The sequence below is a fragment of the Desmodus rotundus genome, chromosome 2 (assembly GCF_022682495.2).
Source record: "Desmodus rotundus isolate HL8 chromosome 2, HLdesRot8A.1, whole genome shotgun sequence".
Lineage (NCBI taxonomy): Eukaryota > Metazoa > Chordata > Mammalia > Chiroptera > Phyllostomidae > Desmodus > Desmodus rotundus.
Genome location: NC_071388.1, coordinates 202,824,547 through 202,841,498, shown reverse-complemented (window position 1 = coordinate 202,841,498; position 16,952 = coordinate 202,824,547). Strand labels below are relative to the sequence as shown.

Sequence of the window (16,952 nt, the reverse complement as noted above, 5' to 3'; positions counted from 1 at the left end):
ACCCATATCTTTGTTCATTTTCTCCATCTTCAAAGCCACCAATTATGCATTTTTCTGTATCTCCCACAGTCACTTCCCCTTCTCTCCACAGCCAGAAACAGTTCTCCATTTTTTAATGCCAATTGATTATACTGGTGGCACACAGATGTCTAAAATAAACACCCCCTTCCACATCCCTAGCTTTATTATATCTGTGAAATCCCTTTTGCCATGGAAGAAAATGCATTAGAGGTTCCAGTGATTAGGATATGGATACTTTGGGGGTGGACCATCATATTATATTCACTTATTATTATGATAATGAAACTCAGGCATTAATAACCTCATTTTAACATCAAAAACAAGTAAAATTTATGTACTCTTACTTCTTCTCCTCTTGAGTTTTCCCAAAGTAGAATTGTTTCCAAGACCCACTTTATCTAGAAAAAGAGGTAGATGTAAGGAAACGGAAATTAATCGCTAAAAGTTACCAATCCTAGGATGATTCATACTACAGGAGTGAGTTTATAAAGTTGTTTTGTTATCAATTTTCTCTTCCTTTTGAAGGAATTAAAAATCTCCTGAATTGAGAAGTAGGAGTCCAGGATGAGTCCTGGGTCTTCCGAGCGCGCGCGCGCGCGTGTGTGTGTGTGTGCGGTGCTCAATGGGACTTAAAAAAAAGAACCCTCTTAAATACCTACATACTTCAATTCACTCACGAATAGGAACAAGCATCCTATCCTGTCTAGGTCTTAAGATTTTTGTGAGAATTAAATAACATCTTATGGCAAAAAGTTTGTAGGAAGATACTCCATAAATTTGTAATATGTGGAGGACATCCACCAAATACATATGCCAGGATAAGAGCAGTAGATTGGAAGTCTCCCCTCCTGACAATTAAGTGGCAGGATCAGTTGTCTCTAAGATTTTTGTAAGGCTGTGAAAAAATGACACATCTACTAGCAGAAGTGCAACTTGTTTTCTTGGGTTCCATAGATTCTGGGTGTGACACCCATAACTGCATAAATTCAAGGTGCGTTATTACTAATGTACCAATGTATCAAACTAGATATTGTCATTTAAGAGTGCATTTCCACTACATCATCTGTGTATAATTGACAGGGCCCGTCCTGTTGCACATGACTTTATAATGATCCCTTCACTCCCTGCTCTTCCCAAAGGGGTCCCATCAAGAAAAAGGCAGAGAACAGCATAGTAGGATGGACTGGACCTCCTGTCACACTCCACCTGGGGTCCCAGGTAACTATGGACCCGCCCTCATGCCATGACCCCTGTGCAGCATCTTACCTTGACTCCTTTCAGTCCTTGGCTGCAGACCTCCTGGCACATCTTTTGAGAAGCACATAACGCAGGAACACTTCTCATTTCCAGGTGCTGGTTGCTCTGATTCTGGGCCAAAATTCATAATTTATGAAAACTCTTCTCATAGGCCCCAGTGACCCTATTTTTGGTACCCTTGTGGATTTTCTTTTGCTACTTCTTCCTCTGAAATATAATATTAATCCTCTCTATAGCTGAGTCTTCCTTTAATTCTCCTTTTTCTTTCTTCGCTTGTCTTTTCTCTTTATCTTAACTCTGTTTCTTTAAGACATGCTTACCTTGTTCATCATGGAGTAGTAGGTTACAGGTAAGCTCTTCAGATTCTCCTTTTCTACCCATTTGGGGAGCTTCTAGTTCACAAGAAACTAAAGAGAAACAAGAAAGTTACTGTCCACAGGTCCTGAGACAGTGATTAGGGAAGAATTTCAGGTACTCCTATGTGGCACGCAGATATTCTGAGCTAAGATGAACTGTATCCTCGGAAAAAGTATACCTGCTCCAATAATCACACCTGGGCTCTGACAGAGCTATGTTATTCCCATTCTTTGCCCCCAATTCTACTTTCTCTGCTTTTATTGTTCTATTTGTAGCCCTAAGGATAAAATTAAAAGATTGTGTTTTTCCAGAAAAAGAGAAACTAACAGTTCTTTCAAAATTATAAAAGTACCAGACCACATTTAAACTCATCCCAATTAGCCAATGCCTACTTACATCACCAACCACATCGAAAGCCAGCTAATCAGTTGCAGCTGTACACTTCTGAAAATCAGCCAATCAGCAACAACCACATTCCAGAAAGCCTGCATCTATGGCTACATTTAACCTGTTCAGAATCACTCCTGTTTCTGAAGGCCTGCTACCTGAAACATGTACTTCCCAAAATCTTTACAAAGTCAGTGGTTTCTGTTTTCAAAAACATTGTGCCCAGTAAATACACTGTCTCCTCCCACCATACCCCTTGCTTAGTGAGCAATAAATCCTACTTTTAGCTTCAGGTATTGCATACGGGCTATCCCTTTAAAATGGAGCTCCCACCAAGATCTTGAAGACTCTCACTGGAGTGTCCTGTGGGACCCTGGGAGCAATAGGTATAAATCTCCAGCCTCTTGTGCCCACTTCAGATTATCTTCCTGATCCACCGCCAAGGGAACTGTCTCAGCAACAACATGAGCTTTGATGTGTTTCATGAGTTCTTATTCCTGAATTTATCTTATTATTTAAATATATGTTTGGCCCTGGCTGGTGTGGCTCAGTGGACTGAGTGCTGGCCTGCAAATCAAAGGGTCACTGGTTCAATTCCCAGTTAGGGCACCTGCCTGGGTTTGGGGCCAGGTCCCCAGTAGGGGGTGCATGAGAGGCAACCACACATTGATGTTTCTTTCCCTCCCTTCCCCTCTCTAAAGAATAAATTTAAATCTTTTTAAAAATAATAATTAATTAATTATATATTTGGAGTTAGGTATAAAATAGTTAGACATTTTCTTAGGAGGTGCAGCATTTAGCAGATATCTGTGAATGTACTTATTTTACTATCTCAATTACGCTCACTCTCTTATCCATCATAAACATCCCAGCTCGTGTGTGCTTCTTCCTGATTTTCCTGTGTTTCTTGAATGTTAGAAGAAAGTGACCCAAAGCAAATGGAAGGAAGCGAGTCCCATATCCAAGCTAGTCCGAAAGACTATACTGAATTTTGGTCCATTAGGCAATAGCCAATTTGTGCAAAGATATTTGGTCACACTTAGTCTTGAATACCACTCCAAAAACTTCATGAAGACACTTGATATCTTATCAATTTGAGAAAGAAAACCATTTTTTTAGTACATAACCTGAGGTCAGTTATTACCATGTACTTGATCATATGTCCCCTTTTTAGTTTCTGCTCCGTGTATGAACCCCATACTCCACTCACATGCAGGGTACCATTCACACTTATGACTAAATGTTGTGGCCTCTTCACTTTTTGTCATGAGCCTGTCATTGCCAAAGCTACTGTCTCCCACTGGCAGAACCCCACTTCCTCTTTGTGCTCTCACTGTGATTCTAACTGTTGCATATATCTTAATATATCACAAAGCTCCACAGTCTATGACTCTGGGTTTCAATGGGGAACTTGTGACACGTCAAAGTAAACCATACATTTGATAACATTCTATAAATAAGAGAGTAAAATATCTAAAAGTTGTTGTGTCCCAATCACTAAATGTTCCTTTCAGACGATTATCTAAAAAATAACTTTTCTTCTTTCTTTCCTTTTCTTTCCTTTCCTTTGCTTTGCTTGTTTTTAACCCCCCTTATGTATTAAATCAGTAGAGATCTATTATGCAAATGAAATCAACAGATTCAATGTTCTAAGAAGGAATAATTTGGAATTCCTGGAAAATTCTTTTACACATGATCAGCTTATAGTTAATTTGAATATTAGTATACCTACAATATGCATAAGTCAGGATCTGTAAGGCAATAAACAAAATAGGAATCTCTCACTTTCCTGTAGTGCCTAACCCATTGGCTACATATATATAACCAAATCTTTAGTACATTTATGTTCAGTTGATAAGGATAGCCTGTATTGTTTGGGGGAAAAGTCATTAAGACAGTTATTTTCTAGGGATTTACTTAAATCTCACTGTGGTAGGCAGAATTCTGAAATGACCCTCTCAGATTTCCTTTCTGACCCCCAGGGACTGTAAATATCATGAAATATCCCCCAATTTTTAGGTTATGTTATAATGCAAAAGTGATGTTATGCTAAAGAGGTTATCAAAACAAGAGATAAACAATGCTGGTGATGATGTGGATAAAAGGGAACCCTTGAGGACTGTAAGTGGGATTGTAAATTGGTAGAGCCACTGTAGAATGCAGTAAGGCAGTTCCTCAAAAAATTAAAAATAGAACTACCACATGATGCATTTATCCAAAAAAACCCAAATATAATTACTATATGATATATTTATCCAGAGAAAACAAAATAACTATGTCGAGGAGATAAAGCATGCCCATGTTCAGAGAAGCACTGTTTATCATAGCCAACAAATAGAAGCAACCTATGTGCCCATCAACAAGTACATGTTTAAAGAAAATGTGATACTCACACACATACACGCACCCACACACTGAAATGCGTTTCAGCCATAAAGAAAAAAGAAAATCATGTCATTTTGAGAGCAGGATGAACCTTAGCTAAAGGCATTATGCTCAGTGAAATAAGTCAGAGAAAGACAAATACTGTATGACCTCACTTAAATGTGGACTCTCAAAAAAACAAACCAGCCAAAAGGTAAAACTCACAGAAAAAGAGGTCAGACTTGTTGTTACCAGAAGTGAGGAATGTGGGGAAGGGGGGAGGAATTGAAAGAAAACTATCAAAAGGTAAAACTTCCAGTTATAAGATAAATAAATACTGGAAGTATAATATACAACATGATGACTATAGTTAACAGGCTGTACAATATGTTTGCTAAGAGAGTAAGTTCAAAACATCTCATTGCAAAGAAAAAAAACCTTTTTTTTCCTTTTTTTTCAGTATGTCTATATGAGATGATGGATGTTAATTTATTATAGATGTCACTTCATAATATAAGTAAGTTAAGTCATTATGCTGTACACCTTTAAATTATAGAGTGTTGTGTCTCAGTTATATCTCAATAAAACTGAAAGGACTAAAAGAATTTAATAAGCATTGAATAATAAAGTATAATTAAATTAAACTAAAATTTTAAATAAATTATTATCCTGGTGGGCCCAATCTAATTTTTAAGCCCTTTAAAAGTAGAGAGTTTTCTCTACCTGGTGTCCAAATTGGATGCCAGAAATTCAAAGATTAAGAAAAATCGAGAAGAACTCTACATGCTATCACTGGATTGAATGTGTGGGGAGCCATATATCCAGGAGAGTGAGTGGCCTCCAGGAGCTAAGAATGATCTCTGGCCAAACATCAGCAACAAAACTGGGACTTCAGTCCTACAGTCTCAAGGATCTAGATTTAGTCAACAATTTGCATAAATCTCCCCACAATCTCCAAATGGAGTAGAGGTTGGTGGACCTTGTGAGACTTTAGGCAAGAACTATATCGTACCTGTCCAGACTTGCAACCCACGGAACTAAGAGACAATAAATCGGTTTTATGTCCAACCACTAAGTTTTGGGGAATTTGTTATGTAGTTTTGAAAAAGTAAGACAAACATCCTCTGCCAAGTCTTAAATTCTTAAATGAGACCTAAGGGATATAAAGTTCATTTGTGCATCCTCTCTGATCCAATATATAGATCACCTCCTCTTATACTCTGTAGATCTAGATAATTCTTAACCTACTTATTGAACTGTCGAAATAAAAAATGTCTAACCATACAAAACTGCTAAGTAAAAATTCTAAGTTTGTAACACAACAGGTTATTGTCTCAGCCATAATCTACTGGCTAAAGAAAAACATTGTATAAAGAAATGTATTCCCATTTGGATACAGAGTATCCAAAATTACCCAAAACCAATTACTAAAAGACAAGAGGATGTATAGAATTAACTGAGTATTCAAGATAATGGGTGTCAAACTTTTCTGTAATAGCCTTCCTACGTTTGGCTACATCAAATATCTTAGAGCCACCCTCATGGAACGCACAAACTGCAGAGGTGCTCATGATCTGAAAGTACTGCCTCTTCAGCCATCTACACTGGATCTTTCATATTATCATAATCCTCTTATCTGATACATACCTAAGAAAATAGGCCATGTTCTACAGGTGTTAGTTCAATACATGACAGACATCAACAGGCCATTTCTAGTAGCCACAGATTATCCTGGTTGTCTCAGAACAATTGCAGATGGCCATTAGTTGAAGCTGCTTGACATTTTGGGCTTGGATCACTTTTACACATGATGGATTACGTGCTGTACAACTCTGTTGTTAACTGAAAGAATTCAACAGGTTCCTGCCATTCAATAAACTGTTTATGAATTATCACAGATATTGAAGTCTGGGCTGTGCCGTTCTCCTCTAATCCCATTTTAATCTCTACAAAGTAGGACTTGAAGATCCCCTCCCCACCAGGTATTAATACATAGGCCATATGGACCTGGAGGATCCCACCTGACTTTTGCCATCAGCTGCATCCTTGACGTCAGTCAGGGCATCTTACTGAAATGAGCCACTCAGTAACTGGAGAGGGCTTTTCAGTTCCACCCTGGCCATAGTGAACCTATTTTTGTCCTTAGAGAGGCCTTTGAATGGTGGCCTTACATTACTTCCTACTAAATCATGTCTCCTATCCCCCCTCCCCAATTCATACCACACCTTCCCTCTTCACGTGTGTTTGCTGTCTTGTTGGCCTTTCCATGAAGATTAAGTGTATGGGGTTAAGAACACAGGACCTGGGTTCAGAATGCCTGGATTCATCCTGCTCATTTGACCCTGAGCCAACTGCATACATGGTCTCTCTAGATTTCAGCCTCATTTTCTGCAAATGGGCAGAGAGCGATACCATCGCCCCAAGGGCAGCTGTGAGCACCAAGCCCACAACTGCCAGAGTAAATGTTCAATAAGTGACCTCTAAATATGGTTGTTTCATTGTATCCTTTACCCCTTTCTCTTGTCTTTCACTTCCCTTCCTTCTCTCTCTCAAAATACAACCACCCTCTCCTCCACATCTTGTCACTTCCCTTCTTCTCTCCGTATATGACTGCCTGTCTCCTTCAGTGTTTCTGCTCTTGAACAGCATCCCCCACATTTAAAGCAGTCCCTTCTTCTGTCATTATCAAGGATCTCCTCTCATATTTGACCTTGTGCCCACAGTTCTTAGCCCATCACAGCTTCTCACTGATCTTCTCCTACTGGGTCTTTCTAATTCACAATTACTTTCAGATCACAATTATTTTTAAATTTGGTTTCCTGACATGCTGGGTTTCTGTTCCTTTGTCCTGGTTATTAAGCCTTTGGTACCAGCACAGCTACTACCAAAATGGGCTTCTGGTCAGACTCTCATATGAACACCCCTCCCTGCCTTCTCCAGGCACCTCAGCATTTCTCCCCCTGATTCCTCAAATCCACTCAGGACTCAGGTCCCACCTCCCTTTCTCCTTTCCTCTTAGCAGATGAGAATCAGTCTTTATCTGTTTGCAATCACCTTGTTCAAGGCTTAGTTGGGTGTTGGGGTTGTCCGCAAGCTTTTCCCCATCACTTGCTTGGTGATAAATTTTCTGCTGGATCTCTGAAGAGAGAAAGAAAAGAAATTAGAGATCCCCATCACAGCATCATCTCAAATTTGCACATTTAGGAATTTTCAGCCTTCCAGTTACTCAAAACTCAGGGTCCCCACCCTGATAGTAAAGTTCCACATCCTCCCTGGGGCAGAAAAGAGAACCCTCAACAAGGGAGCCCTTATGTTTCCCACACAAAGGAGCCACTCAAATGTCAGGATAAAGGAGTCATGGAAACATTATGAGCCAGTTACTTATGTAAAAAATATTTACAGATGGCTTAGAAAGCATATAACGCTTTCAAACTGTAAGGAAAAATCAGGAATTTCCTCAGGATAGAACTAAAATCCTATAAGTGGCCACATTTTTGAAGAGAAAGTTCAAGAGCTTTAAAATTTTGGCTGGGCAAGAGAAAGGTGTGATTAATTGGGTCATGTGGATTCACTTCCCAAAGAGGCATCAGAGGTCACACAGTTTTTTCAGAGGCATCAGATAGAAAAAAACATCCTGGGATTTGGGGCAGATCTCAGGAATAAAGGTAGGACACACTCTGAAGCCACAAGCAAGGAATGCATATTGCAGTGCTGAAGGACATCCCCAAGGTGCCTGGACCAGGGACCCAAGAGGCTGCCAAAGAGATGAGGCCAGGACGCCAGCCAAGGGGCCCTGTAAGTAGGTGACCCAGCAAGTATAGGGAGGAATAAAATAAACCAAAAAACCCAGTGGAGGGTATATTAGAAGAAAGAGACTAGGTTGCTGGTGGCCCCCCACTGCCCAAGAATGGACAGGGTTACCTACTGAGGCAATACACCTGTACTTATAAAACTATAAATCTGTAGCATCTCTTTTTTTTAACTATTTTTTTTATTGTTCAAGTATAGTTGTCTCCATTTCCCCCACTCCCCTCCCCCCCCCCACCCAGCCATCCCCACTTCCCACCACTTATCTTACTCCCATTTGGTTCTGTCCATGTGTCCTTTAGTGTCCTTTATAGATGTTCCTGAAAACACTTCCCCTTTTCCCCTCCATTATCCCCTCCCACCTCCCCTCTGGTTACTCTCAGTTTGTTCTTAATTTCAATGTCTCTGGTTATATCTTGCTTGCTTGTTTGTTTTGTTGATTAGGTTCCACTTATAGGTGAGATCATATGGTAGTTGTCTTTCACCGCCTGGCTTATTTCACTTAGCATAATGCTCTCCAGTTCCATCCATTCTGTTGCGAAGGGTAGGAGCTCCTTCTTTCTCTCTGCTGCATAGTATTCCATTGTGTAAATGTATCACAGTTTTGTGATCCATTCATTTACTGATGGGCACTTAGGTTGTTTCCAGCACTTGGCTATTATAAATTGTGCTGCTATGAACATTGGGATGTATAGGTTCTTTTGGATTGGTGTTTCATGGTTTTTAGGGTATAATCCCAGCATTGGAATTGTCAGGTCAAAAGGCAGTTCCATTTTTAGCTTTCTGGGGAAATTCCATACTGTTTTCCATAGTGGCTGCACCAGTCTGCATTCCCACCAACAGTGCACTAGGGTTCCCTTTTCTCCACATCCTCTCCAACACTTCTTTGTTGATTTGTTTATGATGGCCATTCTCACTGGTGTGAAGTGGTATCTTATGGTACTTTTAATTTGCATCTCTCTGATGGCTAGTGATGCTGATCATCTTTTCATATGCCTCTGGGCCATATGTCTCTGTAAGTCCTCCTGGGAGAAGTGTCTGTTTAAGTCCTTTACCAATTTTTTTATTGAGTTGTTTGTCTTCCTGGAGCAGAGTCGTGTGAGTTCTTTATATATTTTGGAGACCAAACCCTTGTCTGAAGTATCATTGGCAAATATGTTTTCCCACATGGTTGGTTCTCTTTTCATTTTAATGCTCTTCTCTTTAGCCATGCAGAAGATTTTTATTTTGATGAAATCCCATTTGTTTATTCTACTTTATGTCCCTTGCACCAGGGGCATATCAGTGAAAATATTGCTGCATGGAATATCTGAGATTTTCCCACCTATGTTCTCCTCTAGGACTTTTATGGTGTCATGACTTATATTTAAGTCTTTTTATCCACCTTCGTTTTATGTTTGTGTATGGCATAAGTTGGTGCTCTAGTTTCATTTTTGTACATGTAGCTGTCCAGATCTCCCAACACCATTTGCTAAAGAGGCTACTTTTACTCCATTTTATTCTTTTGCCCCCTTTGTCAAATATTAATTGACCATAGAAACTTGGGTGTATTTCTGGGCTCTCTGTTCTGTTCTATTGGTCTATGTATCTGTTCATATGCCAGTACCAGGCTGTTTTGATTACAGTTGCCTTGTAATACAGTTTGATATCAGGTATTGTGAACTTTCCTACTTTGCTCTTCTTTCCCAAATTGCAGTGGCTATTTGGGGTTATTTATGGTTCCATATAAATTTTTGAAATGTTTGTTCTATATCTGTGAAATATGTCATTGGTACTTTAATAGGGATTGCATTGAATCTATAAATTGCTTTGGGTAGTATGGACATTCTGATGATGTTAATTCTTCCAATCCATGAACATGGTACATGGTTCCATTTGTTTGTGTTTTCCTTAATTTTTTTCCTCAGTGTTGTGTAGTTTTCTGAGTACAGGTCTTTTACCTCCTTGGTTAGGTTTATTCCTAGGTACTGCATTTTTCTTTTTGCTATATTAAATGGGATTTTTTTTTCCTGATTTCTGTTTCTGATATTTCATTGTTGGTGTATAGAAATGCCTTTGATTTCTGAATATTGACTTTGTGTCCCACTGTTTTGTCAAATTCACATAATATGTCAAGTAGGTTTTTGGTGGCGTCTATAGGATTTTCTATGTAGACAATCGTGTCATCTGCAAACAATGACAGTTTTGCTTCCTCCTTTCCAATTTGGATGAAGTTTCTTTCTTTTTCTTGTCTGATTTCTATGGCTAGATCTTCCAATACTATGTTGAATAGAAGTGTTGAAAGCAAACATCCTGTTCCTGATCTCAGTGGGAAAACTTTTAGTTTTTGCCTATTGAGTATGATGTTGGCTGAAGGTCTCTTGTATATGGCCTTTATTATGTTGAGAAATGTTCCCTCGACTTTCACTTCATTGAGTGTTTTTATCATAAATGGGTGCTGTACCTTATCAAATGCTTTTTCTGCATCTATTGATACAATCACATGATTTTTGTCTTTCATTTTGTTTATGTGATGCATTACATTTATTGATTTATGAGTATTGTACCATCCTTGCATCCCTGAGATGAATCCCAACTGATCATAGTGCATGATTTTTTAATCTTTTTAATGTATTGCTGGATGCAGTTTGCTAATATTTTGTTGAGGATTTTAGCATCTACATTCATCAGCAATATTGGCCTGTAGTTTTCTTTCTTTGTTGTGCCTTTATCAGGTTTGGGGATTAGGATGATGCTGGCATAGTTTGGGAGTCTTCTGTCTTGGATTTTTTGGAATAGTCTGTGAAGGATAGGGGTTAGCTCTTCCTTACATGCTTTGTAAAATTCTCCTGTGAAACTGTCCAGTGCAGGGCTTTTGTGTGTCGGGAGTTTTTTGATTACTGTTTTAATTTCATCAGCTGTTATTGGTCTGTTTGGGCTTTCTGCTTCTTCTTCATTCTGTTTTGGAAGATTATATTTTTTTAGAAATTTGTCCATTTCACCTAGGTTTTCAAATTTCTTGGCATATAGTTCTTTGTAGTGATTTCTTACTATTCCTTTGTATTTATGTGTTATCAGTTGTAATCTCTCCTCTTTCATTTCTCTTTTTGTTTATTTGGGCCCTCTCTCTTTTTTTCTGGATGAGTCTGCTTAAACTTGTTGATTTTGTTTATCTTTCAAAGAAGCAGCTCCTACATTTATTGATCCTTAGAATTGTTTTTCTAGTCTCTATGTCATTTAATTCTGCTCTGCTCTTGGTTATTTCCTTCCTCCTACTTGCTCTGGGCTGTCTTTGTTGTTCCTCCAGTTCTTGTAGATGTGGGATTAGGTTGTTTATTTGAAATGTTTCTATCTTTTTTAGGTAGGTGTGTATCACTATGAATTTCCCTCTCAAGATTGCCTTCACTGTGCCCCATAAGTTTTTGATTGTTGTGAGTTCATTTTCATTTGTTTCCAGAAACTTTATTTCTTCCTTGATCTCATTCTTGACCCATTCATTGTTTAATAGCATTCTGTTCAATCTCCATGAATTTGAGTGTTTTTTGAGTTTTTTCCTTGAGGTTGGGTGTTAGTTTCAGTCGCTTGTGGTCAGAGAAAATGCTTGATATGATTTCAATTTTCTTGAATTTGTTGAGGCTTGTTTTCTGTCCTATCATGTGGTGTATCTTTGAAAATGTTCCATGTGCATTTGAAAAGAATGCGTATTTTGCTTCCTGAGATGAAAGGTTCTATACATATTTCAGTTAAGTCCATTTGGTCTAGAACATTGTTCAATGTCTCAATATCTTTGCTGATATTTTGTTTGGAAGATCTACCCATTTTTAACAGTGGGGTGTTAAAATCCCCTGGTGTAAGTGTGTTTCTGTCAATATCTTTCTTGAAGTCCTCCAATATTTTCCTTATATGTTTGGGTGCTCCTATGTTGGGTGCATATATGTTTATAATGTTTATGTCTTCTTGATGGATTCTTCCCTTGAGTATTATGAAGGGTGTCCTTCTGTGTTTGTTTTTATGGCCCTTACTTTGAAATCTATTTTGTCTGATATGACTATTTCTACCCAGCTTTTTTTTCCTATCCATTTGCTTGGAATTTTTTTTTTTCCACCCCTTCACTTTCAAGGTCTTTTTTTCTGTGTAGGTCTTTTGTTCTGAGGTGGGTCTCCTGTAGGCAGCATATGTGTGAGTCATGACTTCTTATCCATTCAGCTACTCTATGTCTTTTGATTGGAGTATTTAATCCATTAACGTTTAAAGGTTATTATTGATGGGTACTTATTCATTGCCATTTTACTTCCTTTGTACCTGTGTTCCTCTCTCTCCCACTCTTTTTTTTTTCTTTTTCTTAAAGCAGTCCCTTTAGCCTTGCTTGAAGAGCTGTTTTGGTGCAGGTGTATTCTTTCAGCCTTCTTTTGTCTGGAAAACTCTTTATTTCAGCCTTCCATTTAAATTGAGAGCCTTGCTGGATAAAGTAGTCTTGTTTGCAGGCCTTTGGTTTTCATTACTTGAAATATTTCTTTCTATTCCCTTCTGACTTGGAGCATTTCCATTGAAAAGTCAGCTGCTAGCCTTATCAGGGCTCCCTTGTATATTACTTCCTGTTTCTCCCTTGCCGCTTAAGATTCTCTTTTTGTCTTGGAATTTTGCCATTTTAATTATGATGTGTCTTGAAGTGGGCCTCTTTGGGTTCCTCTTGATTGGGACTCCCTGTGTTTCCTGGATTTGTGGGACTTTTTCTCACATCAAGTTAGGAAAGTTTTTCATCATTACTTTTTCAAACAGGTTTTCTATCCCTTGCTCTTCTTCTCCTTCTGGTACCCCCACTATATGGATATTATTACATTTCATGTTGTCCTGCAGTTCCCTTAACACCTCTTCGGTCTTTCTGAATCTTTTTTACTTGTCTTACTCTTTCTGGGAGTGTTTTTCTGCCTTTTCCTCTAGCTTAATGATTTGATCCTCTGCTTCATCTAGCGTCCTTTTGATTCCTTCTACTGTGTTCTTCAGTTCAGAAATTGTATTCTTCATTTCCTCTTGACTCATGTTGATAGTTTCTCTTTCCTGTTTCATGTTGATATAGTTTGCAGTGACTTCATCATAGTTTCTCTGTAGTTTTTGGTAATTCTGTGTGAGCTCATTGAGCTTCCTGATAACCATTGCTTTGAACTCAATATCTGATAGTTGACTTGCCTCTATTTCATTTAGCATTCTTTCTGAGGCTTCCTCCTTTCCTGTCATTTGGGGTTTGTTTCTCTGTCTCCCCATTGTTTGTGAGACTCTTCTTTTCAGCCTCTGCTTCTAAATTGATCTGTTCTGACTCCTTGAGTTTGTGGTTTGAACTTCTAAGATAGGAGACTTGTGAGGTTCAGTGGTGCAGTCTCCTTGATCTCCTGAACTTGCTGCTCTTGGGATGCCATTTATGTTGGCGTTCTGGATGTATATGGGTTTTCATTATTGTTGGGTCATTCTTTGGTGGGTCCTTCCCACCAAGGAGGGTCACTCTGTCCACCACGTCCTGTATGCTGTAGAGCAGGTGCCGACGGGTTGTGCTGCAGCTGGTTCTTCTGTCTGTCTGAGGTTATAATGCTTCTCTCTCACTATTGTTCAGTCATTTGTTCTGGGTAATTTCTACACAATTTAGTTGTATTTTCAGATTGGTCCTGGAAGCAGGTTAGTATGACTTCCACTAACTCCACCATCTTGCCAACCCTTGTAGCATGTCTTTAATGTCCAATAAATAAACTTCAGATATCTTAGCCTTAGATGCCATACCTTCCAAAATCTTTTTCAAATTTATCTCATTTGAATCAACTCCCACAATCTGCTACCCACGTCACAAGAAATCATACTGTCTTTGTGTTACTAGCACATGGGGTCCCTTTCATACTCTAAGACTTTTCCTGTAGCATCTGCCTTCCTCAGCTCACATAATCATTTTTCTTGTGAATTCTGCATTGTTATTTGGAGATCTTAATTGATACCAAATCTGTTACAATAAAAGTCAAAATAAAAATTAGTGGAAGACATTTTCTTTCCTGAAAGTATAAACTATGAATCTCAGGAAAAAGTGGTGACTCAGTCACTTTTGTATAGTGTTAAAAAAGCACCTCTGGTACAGCAATTGGTTTGGGGATTTTTTGATAAATGTTTGTTTCACCCCTTGTGGAGAAAAAGCGAATGAAACCATGTCCTTCCTTAAGAGCAAGTTCTCCCTTGAGTTTCCCTTTCTTGCTCATTATTCTGGAAACCTGATAAAGGTGGCCTCTCTTGCATGTTGCTAAGCCAACACTTGCTTAGGGTGAAAAATGACTTGTGACTGTACATAGGTAGTTGGACAGGGCCTGGGAGAGACTACATGAACTATGAGACATATTTGTTCTTCCTTCAACATGGTGATTTTTGCATCTTGACTGCCCCTCATGGGGTCCCTGAAAGCTATGACTACAGAGTTGTTATGTGAAACATTGACTCCTTTGAGTATGGTGCTGCTGAGCCAATGTGGATTCTGTACCCACTGCTAAACTTTCACTTGAGGCAGGTAGTAGTCAACCTGGTGGACTGCTGTGTGGACCACTGCAAGGGGTCCAGCAGAGGAGTAGCAACTGATGCTGCCTGTTGGATGCTATGTTTCCTGGCATTTGTCCTTCTAACTAAATCTGATGCCACTGTGACTCTAGATGCCTGGGTGAGCAGACCCCAGGGGGGTGTTACACTGTAGCCATTATATCATAAGCTTTGAGAAGCTCATGATCTGTCTGTTTTCTTAACTGCTGTAGCCCCACTGCCTGCACCATATGTGGCACATGGTAAGAGCTCAATATGTACTTGTTAAAAAAAAATTGGCAATGGACATCAAAAGGTAGATAATAAGCCTAATTACCATTTTCAAAGCGTGTACACATGTGAATTAAATCAGGGTATTCCTGCATGTTGACCTCGCTGAACAATGCTTCCAGTAGTGACAGGTCAAATGTCTTCTCCAGTTCACTGAGAACATTGTACACCACTCTCCATAAAGGGACCAGATTTCTACAAGATTCTTGACAATCCTTAAAGAACATCAAAGGGAGAAAAATATAAATACAAGCTTCTGAGTAACAGAAGAGGCATAGAAAGTGATTTTGTATATAATGTGTTACAATTTCTCTACATAGGTATTTTCTCATGTAAGATTTTAAATTTCTATGTATTTGTATGGTTACGAAGCGAATCACGTAAATCCTTCCTCCTTGAAAATATCCATCTGTGAATCTGATCTGATCTCCTCAACCTCATTTACATTAGATGGAGGGAGGAGTTATTTTGAAGAATAAAGGTGGCTTCAAAATTAAACGATGTGTAGCCCTTAAAGAGCCTGGACTGTTTTAGGAACAGACAGCAGGTGATGAGTTGCTGTTCCATACAGCAGGCAACCCCTGTCCCTTCCCCAGGACTGACTTGTCCTAGAAGGGCTCAAGGAAGCCAGTGAAAGTTCTTTCTTTTTGTGAACTTGGCCATCGAGAAAGCCTAGTCATATGGAAAGAGAAGATTTGTATCTCTGTATCTCCACTTTTGTATTTTGCTAAAATTAACCTAAATTCCAACTCTCTAGAAATACCCCCCCCCAAAAAAGGAAAGAAAAATGAAAACTTTGAAGAAAGAGCAAGCATCTACTTACAAATTTATCCAACAGGACATTAATTCTCTATGGGTTTCAATCTTCTCAGATCTAATTATTTAAATTATATTCATTGAAATGAAATGTGGCAATTATTATTTCATTAAATGAAATCATTAAACTTATTCATCCATTCATTAAAATTCCTTTTAATTCCTACTTTGTTATATTGTATATATAACTCCTACAAGCCATTATACATCTATGGAGCCCACCAGCTTCAGATTAGCCTATCTTTTGGGCTACTCAATGACTCTAGGGTGCACCACGGAGCAGTTTCTTCAGTTAGGAGCTGGACTGTCTCTGGCGATGCTCTGCTTCTCTTCTCCCTTTTCACCTTATAGGAACACTTACAGCAGTATGTGAGAAGGTCCCCCCACTCATAAGAGACTCCTCACTTGGCTAGTGGTTCCCTGACATTTCATTCTAGGATATCAAAGTGTAACTTGTTGGTGCCCATATACCAAGTTATGACATAATAAATTTCACTTACTTCATACATTTTATTGGTGATGAATCCACGGTCACGAAGGATTTCAAGGAAAGGGAATGACTTTTTTATTGCTTTTGAAATCTCCAGCTTATGTGTTTTGAAGTGACTGAATGCAGTTTTATAGATAGGACTCTTTTTTATGTTATGGTCTTCTGAAGACGTCCTAGGGAGAAAAGATACCATGATAAAATGGTCATCAAGATTCTGAGATGCTTGTGGAGGCTGTAACACTTTATATGTAAAGGATAGGCTGTGAAGAACCAACATATGTAAAATAAGTGCTCCTCAGTAGAGAACTGAATACATGGAATTGAAGCTATAGACACAGATATAATCGAAGGAAGCGTGGAGAAACAGAAAGAGAAGCACAGGACTGGAAAAGCTCATTCCCGTCTATCCTTATCAAATCCATTATGAAGGCATCTTACCATATCTTAAATATTTTTAATTAAAAAATTTAAATTCATGCAAAATCAAAATGAACACAGGAATGGAAAATAATGAACTGAAAATCTAACTTTGAAAATGCTTCTTAATTAACAACTAAGAGAAAGTAAGTCTCAGAAATATCAAAGCTAGGTGTCCACTCTGATATAATACCATTTAGGGGAATATCATCTGCATATAAAAATA

At 38.6% G+C, this 16,952-nt stretch overlaps 1 protein-coding gene across 3 annotated transcripts in view; it reads right to left on the bottom strand.

Moving 5' to 3' along the window:
* Positions 1-16,952, bottom strand: part of LOC112307905 (nuclear body protein SP140-like protein) — a 59,344-nt gene that overhangs the window by 28,257 nt on the left and 14,135 nt on the right. For all 3 annotated transcript variants that reach the window (XM_045198189.2, XM_053919169.1, XM_053919170.1), the window contains exons 2-7: positions 16,320-16,482; positions 15,050-15,218; positions 7,441-7,524; positions 1,599-1,685; positions 1,288-1,389; positions 366-419 (exon numbers count right to left, since the gene is read on the bottom strand). In XM_045198189.2, coding sequence (XP_045054124.2) covers positions 366-419; positions 1,288-1,389; positions 1,599-1,685; positions 7,441-7,524; positions 15,050-15,218; positions 16,320-16,482 — 659 coding nt within the window. The remainder of the gene's footprint in view (positions 1-365; positions 420-1,287; positions 1,390-1,598; positions 1,686-7,440; positions 7,525-15,049; positions 15,219-16,319; positions 16,483-16,952) is intronic.